This window comes from Neolamprologus multifasciatus, chromosome 16, assembly GCF_963576455.1.
Source record: "Neolamprologus multifasciatus chromosome 16, fNeoMul1.2, whole genome shotgun sequence".
NCBI classification, from domain to species: domain Eukaryota; kingdom Metazoa; phylum Chordata; class Actinopteri; order Cichliformes; family Cichlidae; genus Neolamprologus; species Neolamprologus multifasciatus.
In genome coordinates this window covers 6,259,171-6,275,284 of record NC_140454.1, presented here as the reverse complement: position 1 = coordinate 6,275,284, position 16,114 = coordinate 6,259,171, and the positions used below count along the sequence as shown (strand labels likewise).

Below are 16,114 nucleotides of genomic sequence, written 5' to 3'. Positions count from 1 at the left end.
GGGGGGAATGAGGATGAAGATGAGAAGGCAGCTCTGAAACAGTGGAATTAAGCGCTTTAAGCTTTATGCAGGAAACTTGGCACGGCCAGAAAGTACAGCGCGGTTCTCTCGGCTGACTCCAAATCACCTGCCGAAGAGAAGCGTTTGGCTTACTGGCTCAGGCCCGTCATGGAGTTCTGGGTCAGTGTCAAAAGCAGAATAAATGCTGCGTAAAGGCCTTTGAAAAGCGACTTAGAAAATATTAAATTTTAAGTCGGGCCACACAATGAAGAATTCTACTGGGAAACATTTAGCAAATGAAATTTCCCCTCAAGTGTTCCTCCTGGACCAAGTTTTACAGACTGACCGTTCAAAGTCATCAGCGCAGTCCCAGCGTTAGATAAAACGTTGCTCCGATCTTGAAGCAAATCCAGACCTACAGGAGAGCTTTTCCATCTTTCTGAGCTTCTAATTCCCCCCAAAAACAACCAGAATGACCTCACTTTAATTCACGTCGCCCTATTTCAGTGTGCCTTAAACTAGCAGGCTACTATACAGCGGACAAAATAAAAAAGCACACCTTTCTGTGAGAAGTTCAATTTACTCAGTTGAAATACGTCACCCAAGCTGTAGCTGTGTTATTTACATCAGAAACACTTATTACTTAAGTTTGCATTCTACATTAAAAGCTACTTTCTTGTAATAATAATAGAATTAATTTAAAAAACGCTGTAAAACCCCCAAATCACTTTCACTGAAAGAGGAATGTAGACTCACACAACCAGCAGTTGCTCTGCCCCCTTTTCTCTGCTTGAATCTGTAATGTGATTTAACACATGTGATGTCTTTTAGATTTAAAATTTCAACCTTTAGGGCTTAAATATCAAAAAAAAAAAAAAAAAAAAAGATCATCTTTTTTTTCCAGCTGGGTTGCCAAAAACTTCAATGTTCAAATCTTTGAACCTGCACTTTATCCAGATAGAAACCTTCACAAGATCACCACATGCTTTCTCTCATTTCACTTTTCTCAGAAATAGTTTATAGCCGAATATCCTACACCCTTTCCAACACCACCACTACCACCACCACCACCCAGAAAGTAAAAAATAAAAAGAATCTAATAATGTATTATTTATTGAGGGCCCTGACACAAGGAGGTTGACTTGGCAGACTAAGGGCACACAAATATGGTTATGTAAATGCAGAGCCGCTGAGAGACTGGACAGAGTCCCAGGCGAAAAAAACACTGAGGTGCAGGCCGAGCCAAGCCTGCTGGAAACAAGAGAGTGAAGGGGAGAGATAGGAAGAGCAGGGGGCGAGGGGTGCAGTGACCACAGAGAGACGCAGAAAGTCTTTCTATCATCTTCTTGGGAGATCCTTCCAGTGTCACTGCAGCCAGTGAGGACTGTCACACATGATTCCCTTTAACTGTTCACACTCATGCACACAGTCATTCAGCTGCCCCCTCACACTTTATAAACACATGCTCCCGGTGCCAAAGGAAGAGGACAGGATGGAGGGCTTAAGTGAAATGAAGAAAAAATCACATCTGTATTACTCTAATTAATTTTTAAAGGGGCCTGTAAGGTTAGATCAAGCAAACTCAAGGTTTTCAATGAGAAATATCTTATTTTATTAAGATAAACAGACTTCCATTGTTAACCTGCTTTAGACATTTGCTTTATTCTTTTTTTTTATTGGTATATAATTTTCATATAATGTTTTGGCCTAGGGTTGAGTGTTTTCAGCCTTGCACCACCATCAGTCTCAATAATGTCCGCAGTGAAGTTTGATTAACTCTGTTTCAAGCTGTGTGGCACAACTTAGGACTCAACAGTGTAAGTCTGTCACCAAATTCAAATAAGAAGCTCAAATAAGGGCATAAATCTACAAGAATATCATTTGTCAGGTTTCAGTGTTGAATTGGGGTCTTCTAATAATCTAAACACATTTGCTAGTTCACTCTAACAGTAACGAGGTTCCAGACAAACAAAGAATGCGAACATCTGTGCCATCAAAATTAAGCTCGATCTGAATATTTGCAGTAAACATGGGCTGAAAAGCTACCCTGTGCAATCCACTATTGGCATCTCAAGCTAGATGGTGGTGTGTGAAGCAGAGGCGCTCAGAGGAAACAGATGCATTCCAGACAGCAAGAGCAGCTCGATTAAATGAGATAATTTTGGTATGAATGTCTTCAAGATGCAGAGGGGGCGAACCAAAGGACCAAGCTGGAGCCGGGCCACCCTGACACTAGGCTGAAGGACCTGTCCTCTGCCACTCGGCGGCTGCACACACACACACACGCGAACGCAGAGCTCTAAACCTAAATGACAAACAGGCAAACAAACCTAGCAGCAGGTAGAGCTCAATGTGTGTGTTATGTCCACGTGTAGATTTAAATGGCACGTCTGAGGTCAGGTCACAGTTTAAGAACTCAGAGCGAATGCGTCAAAATCGAGCAAAACAGGAAACACAGAGTAAAACCTTTAGTCCAGAGTCGCACAGCGCCAAGATTATAAGACCTGGGTTTTTGTTTCAGAGCTTAAGTTCCCACTTTATGCTGAACGAATAAAAACTGACATTTATTGATAGACAAAAATTTGCCCACTCAGCAGAATTCTGTCATGACATCTGCTGTGGTTAGCTACACACACACACACACACACACACAAACAGAATATCACATGGGGCCAGCATCTTGTGGTTCTTTAAGCTCATGCCAGGCCTTATTAAATTGAGACTAACACTGATGCTGGGCCACTAATTGGCCAGAACTGGATCATCTGTGCTGTACATTACAGTGCTCTCTTGTGTTGCAGTTCACATTTTGTCACTACACTGTCAGCAGAACTCAAGCGGGGTTGAACTGTAAATAGATAGTTATTAATATGTTAATAAGGAAAATGCTGAAAGTAATGAGGAAGTTGATTATTGTTATTTGAATGTATTTTATCACCAATTACCACTTCAAGATCGGATCTATATCATCAGTGTAAAATACTGGTTTGAATTATTGAGTATAGATGTCTTATTAATTTCCTTCTAATGAACAGTACTAACCTTTTTAACCATGCAACTTTTTAAAAAAATGAAAATACATGTCGGATATATCCCTTTGAAATGATCTGCAAATATCCGTTTAATATTGGGGTGCACTGATAAAAGATGTCATGTCTTAGGTTGCAAAACTGGAAAAACGCCATCTGAAGTGGACAGCGGCGGTTTGCCCAGCATGAAACCAGTGAGTAACACCATCCACACCGTGAGAGCACCTGTTTCCTACACTGATGCAGACTAGAGGTAAGCAGTAAAAACTTCAAGCCCATCTCTCTCTATCAGCTTGCATGCTTACACAGAGAGGGAGCTTTTGGAGAAATGGCGAACAGAAGGAGCGCTGTAGTGACATTAATATATAATTTTACATTGATCTCAATAGGTTATAAGGACCCGATTTTTAGCAAAACGTCAATTTGTTGCATGGATTCAGTTCTGCGTATTAAAAAGTAATTATTATAAATTATAATCGCATAATTCTGAATTCACAGTAGATGTAGTTTAACTTGTTAATCGTTGTTTTAATGGATAAATATTATGAGTGTGTGGTGGAAGTAGTTCTGTGAGGTCTAACAAAACAACGTTTTTTCAGAGCTAACTGAGCTGCTGAGCTCTTCCAGGCAGGCTGTTAAATCCGAGCCTGGTTCAGTTCTGTGCTTGTCTCAGTCCTGCCCTTGTCTTTGAGGCTAATAAACGTGTTATACGACCAGCCGGCTTCCAGCATCGCCTGGATTTGAGTAAAAATAAAATCACTCCGTTAAGGATTCCTCTAAACCACATAATCTGACCACAGAGACTCGCTGTTCTCGGTCACCTCCGCCCGACGCGCCAAAGTGGAGGCTTTCGGACTCAAGCAGGGCCCGCGGAACCTGCCAGGAATCCGCCTGCTAATGAGCGGGACAGTGGGACCAGGAACTGGTCCACTCAGCCACAAATTCTGAAACTATACAAAAACTATGAGGAGATGAACTTAGAGACCTTTCTGCTCCCCGCTGGACAAAAACAACATTTTAGTAAATGACTTGAAGGTTGTGTTTTTTTTTCAGTGACTACCAAGCTTTATTTTTTCTTGATGTGTTTACCCTTTCAAACACATACAGAAACGAGCTGCTTGTAATCAGCGTTTAGTTCCACCTTCCTCATTTCACCGCAGACGGCCCTACACTTCAATAACAACAACTTCCCAAGAGAGCTGCTGGGAGGCAAACCCTCGAGAAAACTATAGTTTGGTTTTGTTTATTCGCTTTTGTTATTTTTATTATTATTGCTTTTACTCTTTAAGGTTTGCGTTTGGATCCGTTTGAAGACCGGAGAGTAGCCGTGCGACCCCAAAGGTCAGACTGCTGCAGGCGGCGAGGTAGTGTTGGCCTGAGACCGTCTGAGCCAGCTCAAGGCTCAAAGCTCAGCTTCTACCTTTCTGCGCATTCATACAAACATTTAATGAGCAGTGATGCGGTTATGATATAACTTGATTCACACAGGCCCACGCGGCGAACTAATGTGAATTCACTTGTACATTATCCACACGGCTCATTTAGTCCTGTATATTAATTTTACTTTTCAAGTGACCAAAATCTTTTTTCGTGAATGATTTTAAAGATAAAACTAAATTGAATTGCAGCTGAGACCCGTGAAGCGAAAAACGAACATTGTGAACTCAAAGGGAAGCCTCGAGGTATTTAAAACAAAAAACAAACAAACAAAAAAAACAGTCAGGGTTATTTTGCAGGGTTACTTAATCTCCACGCATTACGCCTTAAGATTGCTGAGACAAAACAGATTATGTTTTATTTAAAATATTTATATTGCGCAATGAAAATATAGAAATGCTGACTTGGCGCAAAAAAATTACAATGAATTTTGTTTTGAGCTGCAAAAAAGCTATGATTTAAAAATAAAAATAAAAAAGAACAACAAACTATATAAACTTTTTTTTAATTGCTTCATCGCGCGTGCTTGTTTTAAGGATACGTATAAAACTATTTACCATAAAATATAATTATTTTTTGCCACGCTTTCTAAACTGTGATATTTATTTCACTCAGTTGTTATTATTATTATTTAGTTTTCCTTTGCTCTTGCACAACCCGCCTTTCCACTACTTGAGTGCAGTTATGAACTCAAATATTTCATAATCATCTTGTGTGACTGTTAGCTTCATACAACACATTTAAAGCGCTTACCCGTTTTAAGCAGATGACGTGACAACATTTGATTTCTTTCTTTTTCTTTAAGCGTTCTCTGTGCGCACTCGTGATTGGAGAATGGACGAGCTGCTCTGCGCCTTTGTGCGCCTTAAGCGATTCTCCACAGAAACTTTTTTTTAAATCTCATCAGAGGACAGTGTAATTGTGACTATTTAAAGGCTGCTCCTCTTCGAGGATGAAACGTGTTAGACTGAGTGGTTAGTTTCAACCGGTGCACCTTCCTGCAGTAAACTGAGGCCTCCCTGCAGTTCAAGCAGATTATACTGGGCTAAAATGGCTCAAGGAGCAAACAGCTGATTCAAATGTGTTTTTATGTGTTCATGGTGCAGCTTCACATTGTAATCCGCCAGTCCAGAGTCAAAACTTGGCCAACCCACAAAAAAAACTACCAAATATCAACTAAGTCCTAACTGTTTTTGTGCTTTTTCATTATTATTGTTGTTGTTGTTACTGATGAAAATCAACGCATATGCTGAATATATGAGACAATATCCCTGTAGACCAAACGCATAACTCCACAGGCTTGCATCTCAGTCTGTTTAATGTAAAGATCTGAACAATGTGGAGCGTGGACTCTGTGTGCTCTGCATGGGGCTGGGTCATTGAACACAGAGGCACGTTTTGACTCGGGACTTGTGGATTTGCAGTGCTCTGCAGTGACATTTGAGCGGTGTTGTGCGTGTCTGCGCACTGACCGGGATCCATATCCAGACAGTGCGCCGGATCCTCTCCGTCCGTGGCGAGGCTCTCCATGGACAACTCCAGCTCCTTCTCCTCCCAGCCCCGGAGCTTCCTCTTCTTGTTGGAGCCGATCAGGGCTTCCACGGAAAAAGCGTGGGCTCTAGAGCTCAGAGCTGCGGCAGATCGCCTCCTTTCACTCATTTCTCACAAAATCCACCCTAAGTGGGGGGAAGCGGCGAAAAACCCACTCCGTCCGTCCAACGCAGCGAAGCAAAACAATCAAAAAAATAAAAAGAAGAAGAAAAAATGCACACGTCAGTGTTTACAGCGGATCGCAAACTCACCAAGTGTCCAAAGTAATCCCAACTGTGACTAGAAACGCCGCGACAAACTTTTGAAGGACTGTGTCATCCTGGCAGCGCGGCAGGACTCGGTGTTTTTGATGCGGTGTGCTGCTTCACGCGTTTCTCCGTGCTTCCACTCCGTGTCTTTTTCTCTCTGTGTCCCCCTCACTTCTCTTTGATTGATAATCACTTCTGGAGGAGTCTTTTTTTTCTCTCTCTCTCTAAGGCGCAGAGGGCGGCTCTCCTGCGCTCTGGCAAAGCCGCGTGTCCAATGAGAAGTAAGAACACAGAGCTAGACAAAGTGTTTTGTCCAATGGCAGCAGCAGGAAGGAGCGCGTCCGGGAAAAGGAGCCATCTCTCCGACTTCAACAGCCTAACGAACTTACTCCATAATGAATCATATGGAGACACATATATGTTTTTACGGTGCTTTTATCGACATTAAAGGCAGGGCTTCATGTAAATACACCAATCAGATAATCAGATCGTTATCAGTTCAAACTTTATGTGTTTAATAATATATAAAAATAAAAAAGACCTCAGCAACACACCTATTTTAGTCTTTGATACCCAGATCCTGTAACTTCACTTTAAGTCCTAATCTGACTGTTGATCGTCAGCTTTGGAACTGCAGAGGCCGAGGCAAGGAGATGGAGACCACCACAAAATATTATTCTGATATTTTACACTTTCACAAAGTGCTTGAACCTGATTCCATCATTAAAAGTCGTTGCAGGAAAAGCTCAATTACAGCTCCATTGTGTCAACCCGACAGCTGAGGAACCGGAACAGTGCTTCAACGGGACAGGTGGGCTGATCTCAGAGCTGTGCGCTCAGGACACAACAAACGGAACGAGACGATTAGCAAGTAAAATTCTTATGCTCTGCTCAGCTCGTTGAGGGCTCGTTTTTAACAGATCTGTAGGTCAGTGAAAGAAAAACAGAGTCGCAAGAAACAAACGCGTACAGGGCTTAGAGACATCTTTTTTCAGATGAGATCATTTTGCTTGGAAAAGGAGAGAAAAAAACACTGCCATCAAATTCTCGGCTGATTATTTTGTTTTGTTTCATATTTATGTTAATAACTGTCTAATTTGAGCATGAATTATCCTCAAACAATCCGCATTTAAATTTCCGACACATATAAAACCAATAATGGAATAATATCAGGCTGAAATAAATCTGACTAAACGATTATTTATTCCAGCTAATTAAACGATTGGAAAATAGAAACTTTGAGTTGCGAAAGTAAAAATGTACTATTTGTAATATTTTGGCCTGACGCAGAAGCGTATTTCCAAGCATTTTTTACCGGCAGGTAGAAAAGCTTTTATAGAAGTCTAGCCCCACCTTTGCAACCAAATATTAAAAATTGAATATTGATACAAGCATGGCGCTCGGCGTTATAATATAATACAGCGGGAAGATGATCGGTTTCTTGGGATCAAATCCCTCTTTTAAAAAAAAATCGGCGGCCCTTTGTTGAGACTGTTTTGAGCTTCTGAGCTGCACGTGATCAGCTCAGTTCGGGGACGATCAGTTCCTGTGGGGGGAAATAATTTACACATTTTTCATCAGCTGTGGGTCGAAAATGTCAGGGGTGGGGAAGAGCCGCGGATGATCGCTGCCTGTGTGATCAGTCAACACAAACGCGTCGGTGGGAACCGGGCAGGCCCCATGTCAGAGTGCCGCTCTTGAAAAAGTCGCTTTCCAGAGGTTATTGCTGTGCATCTGTCATCTTGAAATAAATACTGCGCGCACACGAGGATGGCTCGCAGGAAACTTAAGAAAAACGGTGAGCACATTGCAAAAAAGAAATAGAGGTGGGTAGCTTCATTATCCTGTACAGAGATCAAGCAGCAGGTATACTAATATCTGAACTTGTGGCGGCTTAAAAGGACATTACTTGCGCTACGGTCTTTATGGTAATATGCGCGTAAAACGTTTGCGGACATATTTGAACTAATTACTTAGATAAAAGAGGAATACGGACTTCTGTGTTAGAATATTATAACAAACTGTGGCAGTCTGTGTGACTCTATATCACGGGTTCTTTTTATTTAACCTTGATGTTTTGTAAAAGAAAGAAGAAAAGTGTTTGTGCGTAAAATTCTTCCAAAAGTAAACAAGTAAATATTGTGTGCGCACTGGTGTGGGGTGGGGGACGTTGAATCCCCCGTGGGAGGAAACTCGTTAAACACTAAAACCAACTGTTTGCCATTTAGATCCCAATTATAGCCTTGATGGCATCTCATTCAGCCAAAAAGTGAAGCAAGCGACGGAGATCTTTTTTTATCCTTTAGAAACTTGGAACGAGCAATTCATGCGTTTGTTTTATCTCAACTGGATTACTGCAATTCACTATATGTGGGTGTCAGTCAGTCCAGCTTGGACGGCTCCAACTTGTACAGAATGCTGCAGCTCGCCTTTTGACTTGTGTGAAGAAACACCAGCATATTACTCCGGTGCTTGCTTCCCTTCATTGGCTTCCAGTGCGTTTTAGAATTAAATTCAAAATCTTACTTTTTACTTATAAAGTGCTAATTGGCCAGGCACCGGACTATTTGTCTGACCTATTGCAGCTTTATACGCCCTCTAGAGCCCTTTGATCAATCGATCACCTGCTCCTTACCTTACATAAGTCTAGGATGGTTCATAGAGGAGATCGGGCATTTGCGGTTGTAGAATGATCTACCTCTCCACATTAGAAAGGCCCCAACTGTTACTCTTTTTTAAATCGCATCTTAAAACATATTTTTTTTATTCTGGCTTTCGAAACTGTATGAGAGTTACCAATTCTTTTATCCTAATTTTATTTTAATTTTCTTACCAGTTGTTGTTGTTGTTAATGTCATTGTTTAATTGTTATTTTGTACAGCACTTTGGTCAACTCCCTGTTGTTATTAAATGTGCTTTATAAATTAATAAATGAAATGATTAATAAATCCATTTCCTTAAAAAATCTTTTCCCTTTTAGATTCCTTTAGTAATCGGAGTTAGGGTATACCACGTCGACCACAGTGAGGTTTTCGATGAAATCCGGCGTGGCCCCGCGAGATCGACACGTGGAGGGTGGTGGGCGGAAACGGTCAAACGTGCAGTTAATATTCAATTAGTAAAAGAAGGGTTTGACCCCGCCTGACCTCGAGGGACGAAGAGAGCAATGGAGCGTGCAATCTGACAGCAACTCTCGGATTCTGTAAGCACCTTCCGCCTGAGCTGTAAAATTCCCCCCGACTCTTTCTCTCACACACACTCACTCACACAGGCACACACACACACGAAGGACTTTTGTTGCAGATTTTTTTTATTTATTTTTTTCCTTTTCTTGTCCAAAGAGTGATCATCTGCCAAAAATTGACTGCGAATTTTATTGTTTTTTTCTTTATGTGAAATGTATTTGCTTATGTTGGTACATAGTCAATATTATTATATTGTTATATGTAAAATAAAGAAAGACAAGTACATGTATGACTCTGTGTTACTGTACCTATATTAGAAACAATCCAGTCATTTTTGGATACTTAATAAAATATCTTTATAGAACTATTATGGTATAAGTGTCGCAATTTCTGCTGCACTTTTGGCCAGATCACTCTAAAGAAATCCTTTTTTAATGTCAGCGACGCTCCTTTGCCTGGATCACGGAGGAGCTAATTTATATCATTAATGACATATGTTTGACAAGTTTTTGTTTTTAATAATGAAAACCGGAAATCAGTTTTTGGCACGATCCGGATGCCCTGCACAACCCCAAAGGGAATTATGTCCCGGAAACCTTCCGTTTTTAAATATATGCAAACCATCACACTCTGGATAAACTACATGACGAAATCACCCAGTAGTTAATTTTGGTGATTGTCTTTAGCAGAGCTAAAGACTTGAAGCTGAAGATGCTCAAGTGCGCGCGCGCGTGCGCGCGTACACGCAAGTCAGGCACAAACAGCAGTATACAAGTCGGTCAGCTACAAGTCATGATATACATATATAAAAAATAACATATTTTCGCATAGCTGACCAGAACCTTTCCAAATATGGATATTTTCATACTCGGCCCTAATGCAAAATTTATACGGATTGTGAAGTAGCCGGACTGTAAAATTACTAAATAATTATAAAGTCAAACTGCGCATCATAATAAACCAAAGCGTTACCTTCATCTGGGTGCAGGTCATAATGGTCCAAATGTGACTTGCTGTTCCGACGTTTATCTGTGATATCTGTGAGGACATTTAACTCACAGACATTTTAATCCACCACTTCTACCGCTCACTAGTATGTAACGTCATTTTGTCAGGGGCGGAGGGGGGGGGGGGTGTAACTTATTTAAGACAATTCCAAAAATTACACAATTAGCACCAAGTGTTTAAACCTTTATTTATTTGCGAGGTCTGCCTTTTTCGACCCCCAGCACCTCTGGGTCCCACGGCCTTGGCCTTTAGTGTATTTTGATAAAGATATATAGGTCATAATTAAAACTGGACACTAGTTGAAAATTTAAAAAAAAGTTTAAAAAAAAATCGGGGGCTCATTTACAGTAATGTTCAATTTTAAAAGTCCATAATCTGAATGTATCTGGTGAAGCGGAATACTTCCCCAGTGTGACGCTAATGCCGATTATATAAGTTGGGGGGGGAGGGGGGGGGGGGCAGCTCGGGAGGTAAAGAAGGTCATCTACTAATCAGAGGCTTGGTGGATATTTGGCATACAGTCTGCATGTCAAATATTAACCCCAAACAGCTCTTCAATGCATCCAACGGAGTATGATTGTTAGATATAAAGCACTTATGAATGGCAAAAACATAGCCTGAGTGAACGAGGCTATGTGAATAGGGAATGTATCTATAGTGAATGGAGCTGTGTGTGTGTGTTTCATACCTTCATAGATAAAATACTTTAATCAGCAGCTAAATAAAATTAATAGCATCGGGACAAATTCTCTGTTCTGTTTCTAAATTTAAAAAAAGTTTTTAAAATAATTTGAAGCCTTTACAGAAGAGGCGATGATCAGCAGAAAATCAAAAAAGACAATTGTAGTCGCTAGCGCGCGCACGCACATGCGTACACGCACATTTGGACTCTCACACTTTATCCTCTCTTCCAACAATTAGCCCAAAGCTCTAATAGCTCTCTATCTGCCTCTCTCAGGTACACGCTTTTAAACTCTATGTTGAACAGCGCATGCGTATATCCAAATTTTCATCAAATTAGAATCAAAACGTGTAACATTAAGCCTGCATGCTAAATTAATTGCCGTCGCGTTGGGTAAAAGCGCAAGAGAAAGTGTCACGTGTTTTATTTGGTAATTAATCACGTGTCAGCACACAACACTGAGCAACATATTTAATTTAAGGGGGGAGGCAATAATGTCCGAGGTTTAAGGTTTACCAGCTTCCTCTTTTGCTCACTGCGTGGGCACCCTGTTAGGTCAACATCAGTAAAAATGTCTCGTTTTTTTTATATTCTTCAGGTCTGTGGCTGTTTCCACGCGACACGTGGGTCCCGGTCGATTTACGGTGATTTCTTCAAGAAAGAAAGAAAGAAAGGCGCATTTATTACGACTCTGTTAAAGTTTTTACCCCCCACGCATAAAACGGGTGAGCTGCTGTGTCGCCTTCACATTGAAACGCACTACTTATTGCAGCGCAACTATATCACTGCTGCCGTGTCTTCTGAAACAGAAACAGGTATTTGTCACAGTGCTGCGGTCCCCGCAGGTCGCTGCGATTTACAGCCCGCTCCTCTGTGTAAATGCAGCCTATATATTTTTATTTATATTCCATCAGCTCCTTATGCCAACGGGGGGGGGGAGACAGCAAAAGGGAAGTAAACCATGCAGGGATGTGGTCTGTTCCCAGGTAAACACCGGGATGGAAAAACGACAGCGCAGTCCAGCTTCATAATGTGCGTGTTTGTGCAGGCCCCGGGGGTGCCCCTGCAGAAGAACAGGAAGCTGATTACAGAGAGTAGAAAATAAAATAAAATAGTGGGTATAATGTAGGAAGAAGGAATAATAACAGCGGGAGTGAGCAGAATTGATGGAATAACCGCTCGAAAACAGGAAAGAGGAGAAATAAAAGCAGAGGGAACACGGGAACGAAAACAGAGAAGAAAGAAAAGAAGGGAGAGACGTGGGGCGAAAATGAGCAGGTTTAAAGTCACAAGTTACATCTCACACCCGTGCTGAAGTATTACAGGACTATAACGGTTCCTCCTATTGGACAGCCTCGTTAACAGTAAACTGGATAAATGCGTTTAATGGACCGCGTGTAAAACCTGAGTGACTAACTCAGTGTTTGTTTGTGTAAGCAGACACTTTATGGCAAAGTGCAGAAAAGAAATAAATGAACGAATAAAGGGACTTCAAACAAGTGTGTGTGCGTGGGGAATGTGTAATTACGTGCACGTTACATGTGGCTGCTAATCAAAAGGGAATGTTACAATAGATTCATTCATTTTGTTCAATCACATTGCATCTTGAAACACACAGGCACAAACAACTGTCAATAAGACACTCAGGGTAAAAGAACAAACAACGGCTGAGCTGCAAATGTTTAAATGATACTGACAAATATATTTACATTTCAAAAATCTTTCTCACTCAGCTTTTTTCTCCCAACTAAACACAGAACTTTTCAAAGTCAGGAAGCAGGACCTCTTCTTCTTGTTCCCGCTGAACTTGGAAAAAACTGGATTTAAATAGTTCTCTGCCCATAAACGATCTACAGAACACTGAGCTTCACTCGCAGATTCCACTGGAACTTTTAAAGAGTTGCATTTGTTTGTCTGCAGCTACTCTTCCACATGTTGAATCTAGAATGGATCCTTTTATTATGTCGCTGTTTATTTTTTAAGTATTTAATCCTGCAGCTTTAACCTCCTAAGACCCGAACTCTTCCACGGCATGCGTTTTTAATTTCTCTTTGATATTTGGGCACATTGGGGCCCGATGAATGTAAAAACAAAGAATTACCAGATTTTTTTTTTTTACCTTATTTTTGTTTTTATGAAAAATCAGAGCCACATATGAGGATATACGTTTAAAATTTTGATAGAACAGTAGCAGCATAATGTCCTCGTAAGTGGATATCAGGCCCTTGTAGAGCAAAACTGAGTATTTTGGTCTAAATAACCCAAAATGTGATGTCCACATATGTGGACGCCAGGTCCTAGGAGGTTAATTGTAAAAGCACACTTGGCTCACTTTTGTCAGTGAAGACGGTTTAAATGAGAAGCATTTTTCACAACTTTTAAATCTTTATTTGGACACGCTCGAAACAAGAAGATAAAATGTTCTAACAAAAAAAATAATAATGATGATAAAAATAAAACGATGGCTTGTGAGGAAACTCATACAGCCTGAATCAGAAGGCCAATAAACAGGCTGCGAATGATTATGTAAAACATGAGCAAAAGCAAATAAGATGCAACAACTGCATCGAAAGACGAGCTTCCACTTTGATTTCACTGAGGACAAAATAAGAAGTCACCCTTGTAAATTCAGACCAGCATCACTCTGTAGCTGAGTCGTTTTCCACCAGCAGCAGTAATTTACTGAGAGGCTCACAGTATAAATGTGGGGTCATTTTCTTGTCTCTCAGCAGAAGCCCACTCTCCGTCGGACCTCTGCGAGCACAGGTGCAGCAAGTTCCCGCGCCCTGCACGTCCCCTGAGCCAGCACTCGCTCCAGGTGAGCCCGGTCCGACCTCAGCCTCTCGATTTCCTCTCTGATGGGCGTCAACCTCTGGATCACAGCCTCGCTTACAAGCTTCTTGTAGGCTCCGGTGTCCAATCCTCTCGCCTGAGACACAGCCTCCTGCACGCTTATCATCGCCACGGCAGCGTGAATGTTTACCAGGTTGGAAACACCAGGACGCGTCTCCGGGTCAAAGGTAACTTCAGAGGTGAAGTCTGTGACGGCTCGTCGGATTTTGAGGGCGATGTCGTCGGGAGTGTCTGTGACGGAAATGGTTGCCATCGTTTGGGGGTCTGACTTGGACATTTTGGCCGAGGCGTCGCGGAGAGATTTGACTTTTCGTGTTGAGCCTGCGGAGAGAAACGAGAGGGATCAGGAAAACCTCTCAGTGTAATAAACACATTTATTTCTAAATGAGGCGCGTAAGAGTGGAGGAATTTGGCAAAATTCAAAATGATTAGGTCAAGAAATTTAGGTTCTGATTAAATCAGGATGCATTTGCTTTCTATTATGTTTGAGGCAACGCTGAGCATCACCGGTCCCAGAGGAAGACAAGAAGCACCAAAGTGCAAACGTCCACCAAAGCAGCTCAATCTTTGGGCAGTATTTACTTTTAAGGGGATTTATAATCTATCTACTCATATATAGAATCTTTTTGTCATCTTTCAAACACACTTTTAATGCATTTTCTATATGCTGACAATACACATCACATTTGTAAGAATCATAATTTCGAAGTCATGAGGATTTTTCTCATCGTTTAATCAAGAAATCATTAAGTGGACCCTGGTGGACGAGAGCCAAATTTTAATGGATCGTTAGTACGACCCCTCTCTACACCCCTACAACGTTTCACAAGAATTCATTCAAAACTTTTCAACCAATCATGTTTACAGACACAATAATATGCATGCAAACACTACCAAAAAACATAACCTCCAAGGAATACGGGTAAAGGTTTGCCTTCAAAACAACAATATATATATATTATATATATATATTATATATATATAGGGAGAAAAAACACAAATACATATTTACTAAAGCCTGACTCTGATTTCTTTCCTTTGTTTGGAAATACAGGGGAGTACCAAAAATAATATTTTGACTTCAAAGTGCTTTAATTCCACAGCGGTTCACCAGTAAAGATCCAAACACATGAGAAATCTATTGCTTTAAAAATAACGCCTTTTGAGATTTGTTTGTACTAAATCTACACCGAGACAAAAGGTGGACGCAGAAGCCTGAGCAGTGTCGACACATTCTCGTCTCAGGCTGTTTAACTTTAACAAGCTAATCAAACTGTAGGTCAGCCAAACGATGAAAAACCAAGTCAAAAAAAGGTCCGGGGTGCAGATTTCAGTCCAAGCTGACAGCTAAAAGCAATGTAAGCAAGCCCCAGCCTTTTGAGAGAATCTGACTGTTTCTTCTTTATTTTTTTAAATGGTCAAAAAGGCGTTTCAGTGAGGCCACTTTAACGTCTAATTATTAAAATATCTGCATTTTGGGGAGATTTCAGGTGCTAGGTGTAATTTTTCATTTATTCCTCTATGTTCAGATGGCTGAAATAGGATTGCCTGACACATTTGTGGGTGCTTGTAAAAACATCCCGGTGTGAAACAGACGTATGCGAGTGTGAAGTGATCAGCAGACGACGGGAGCCGGTATTTCCTTTCATTCTTTCTTTCACTCTTAAAATCATCCCCAGCTCCAGTTCTTTGTTTGGTCCTGTACAAGCAGGCCACATGTGGGCTGTTCATCAACGCCACGATGTCTTTATCTCAAGCAAATTAAACTACTCTGGTTCATTTCAAAGGAAAGACCACTGACTGCCAACTCTGCTGTGCCAAAGACAAGAAACGAGGGTGGGGTCCACCGGTATGAGCTATATACTGCCGACCGATTAGAGTGCATACACACTCGGACACACACATACACGCATCTCTAAACTCATCTTGATGACATGCACTCCAAATCTACCTCCCTTATTATTACACAAGAGGAAGACAATATTTCTTTAATCAAAGCTCTAATGCACACATGACTGACTCCATCCCGTGCGTCCACCATACCGCTAATCATGAGGAATGAAAGTAGAAGGAGGGTGGGATCTTTCAAAATGTTGGCCTCGTGTATAAAAACATTTGGTT

General features: G+C 41.1%; 2 protein-coding genes across 3 annotated transcripts in view; both read right to left on the bottom strand.

Annotated features, from left to right (window-relative positions):
* tbx15 (T-box transcription factor 15) overlaps positions 1-10,470 on the bottom strand; it is a 40,609-nt gene extending 30,139 nt beyond the window's left edge. The window contains exons 1-2 of the mRNA XM_085135877.1: positions 10,423-10,470; positions 5,939-6,142 (exon numbers count right to left, since the gene is read on the bottom strand). Of these exons, the coding sequence (XP_084992003.1) occupies positions 5,939-6,125 (187 nt within the window). The 5' untranslated portion in view covers positions 6,126-6,142; positions 10,423-10,470. The remainder of the gene's footprint in view (positions 1-5,938; positions 6,143-10,422) is intronic.
* A 1,590-nt stretch (positions 10,471-12,060) lies between these two features.
* wars2 (tryptophanyl tRNA synthetase 2, mitochondrial) overlaps positions 12,061-16,114 on the bottom strand; it is a 34,230-nt gene continuing 30,176 nt past the window's right edge. The window contains exon 6 of one of the 2 annotated variants that reach the window (XM_085135880.1): positions 12,061-14,314. In XM_085135880.1, coding sequence (XP_084992006.1) covers positions 13,866-14,314 — 449 coding nt within the window. In that variant the 3' untranslated portion in view covers positions 12,061-13,865. The remainder of the gene's footprint in view (positions 14,315-16,114) is intronic. The other variant, XM_085135878.1, reaches the window with a different exon arrangement.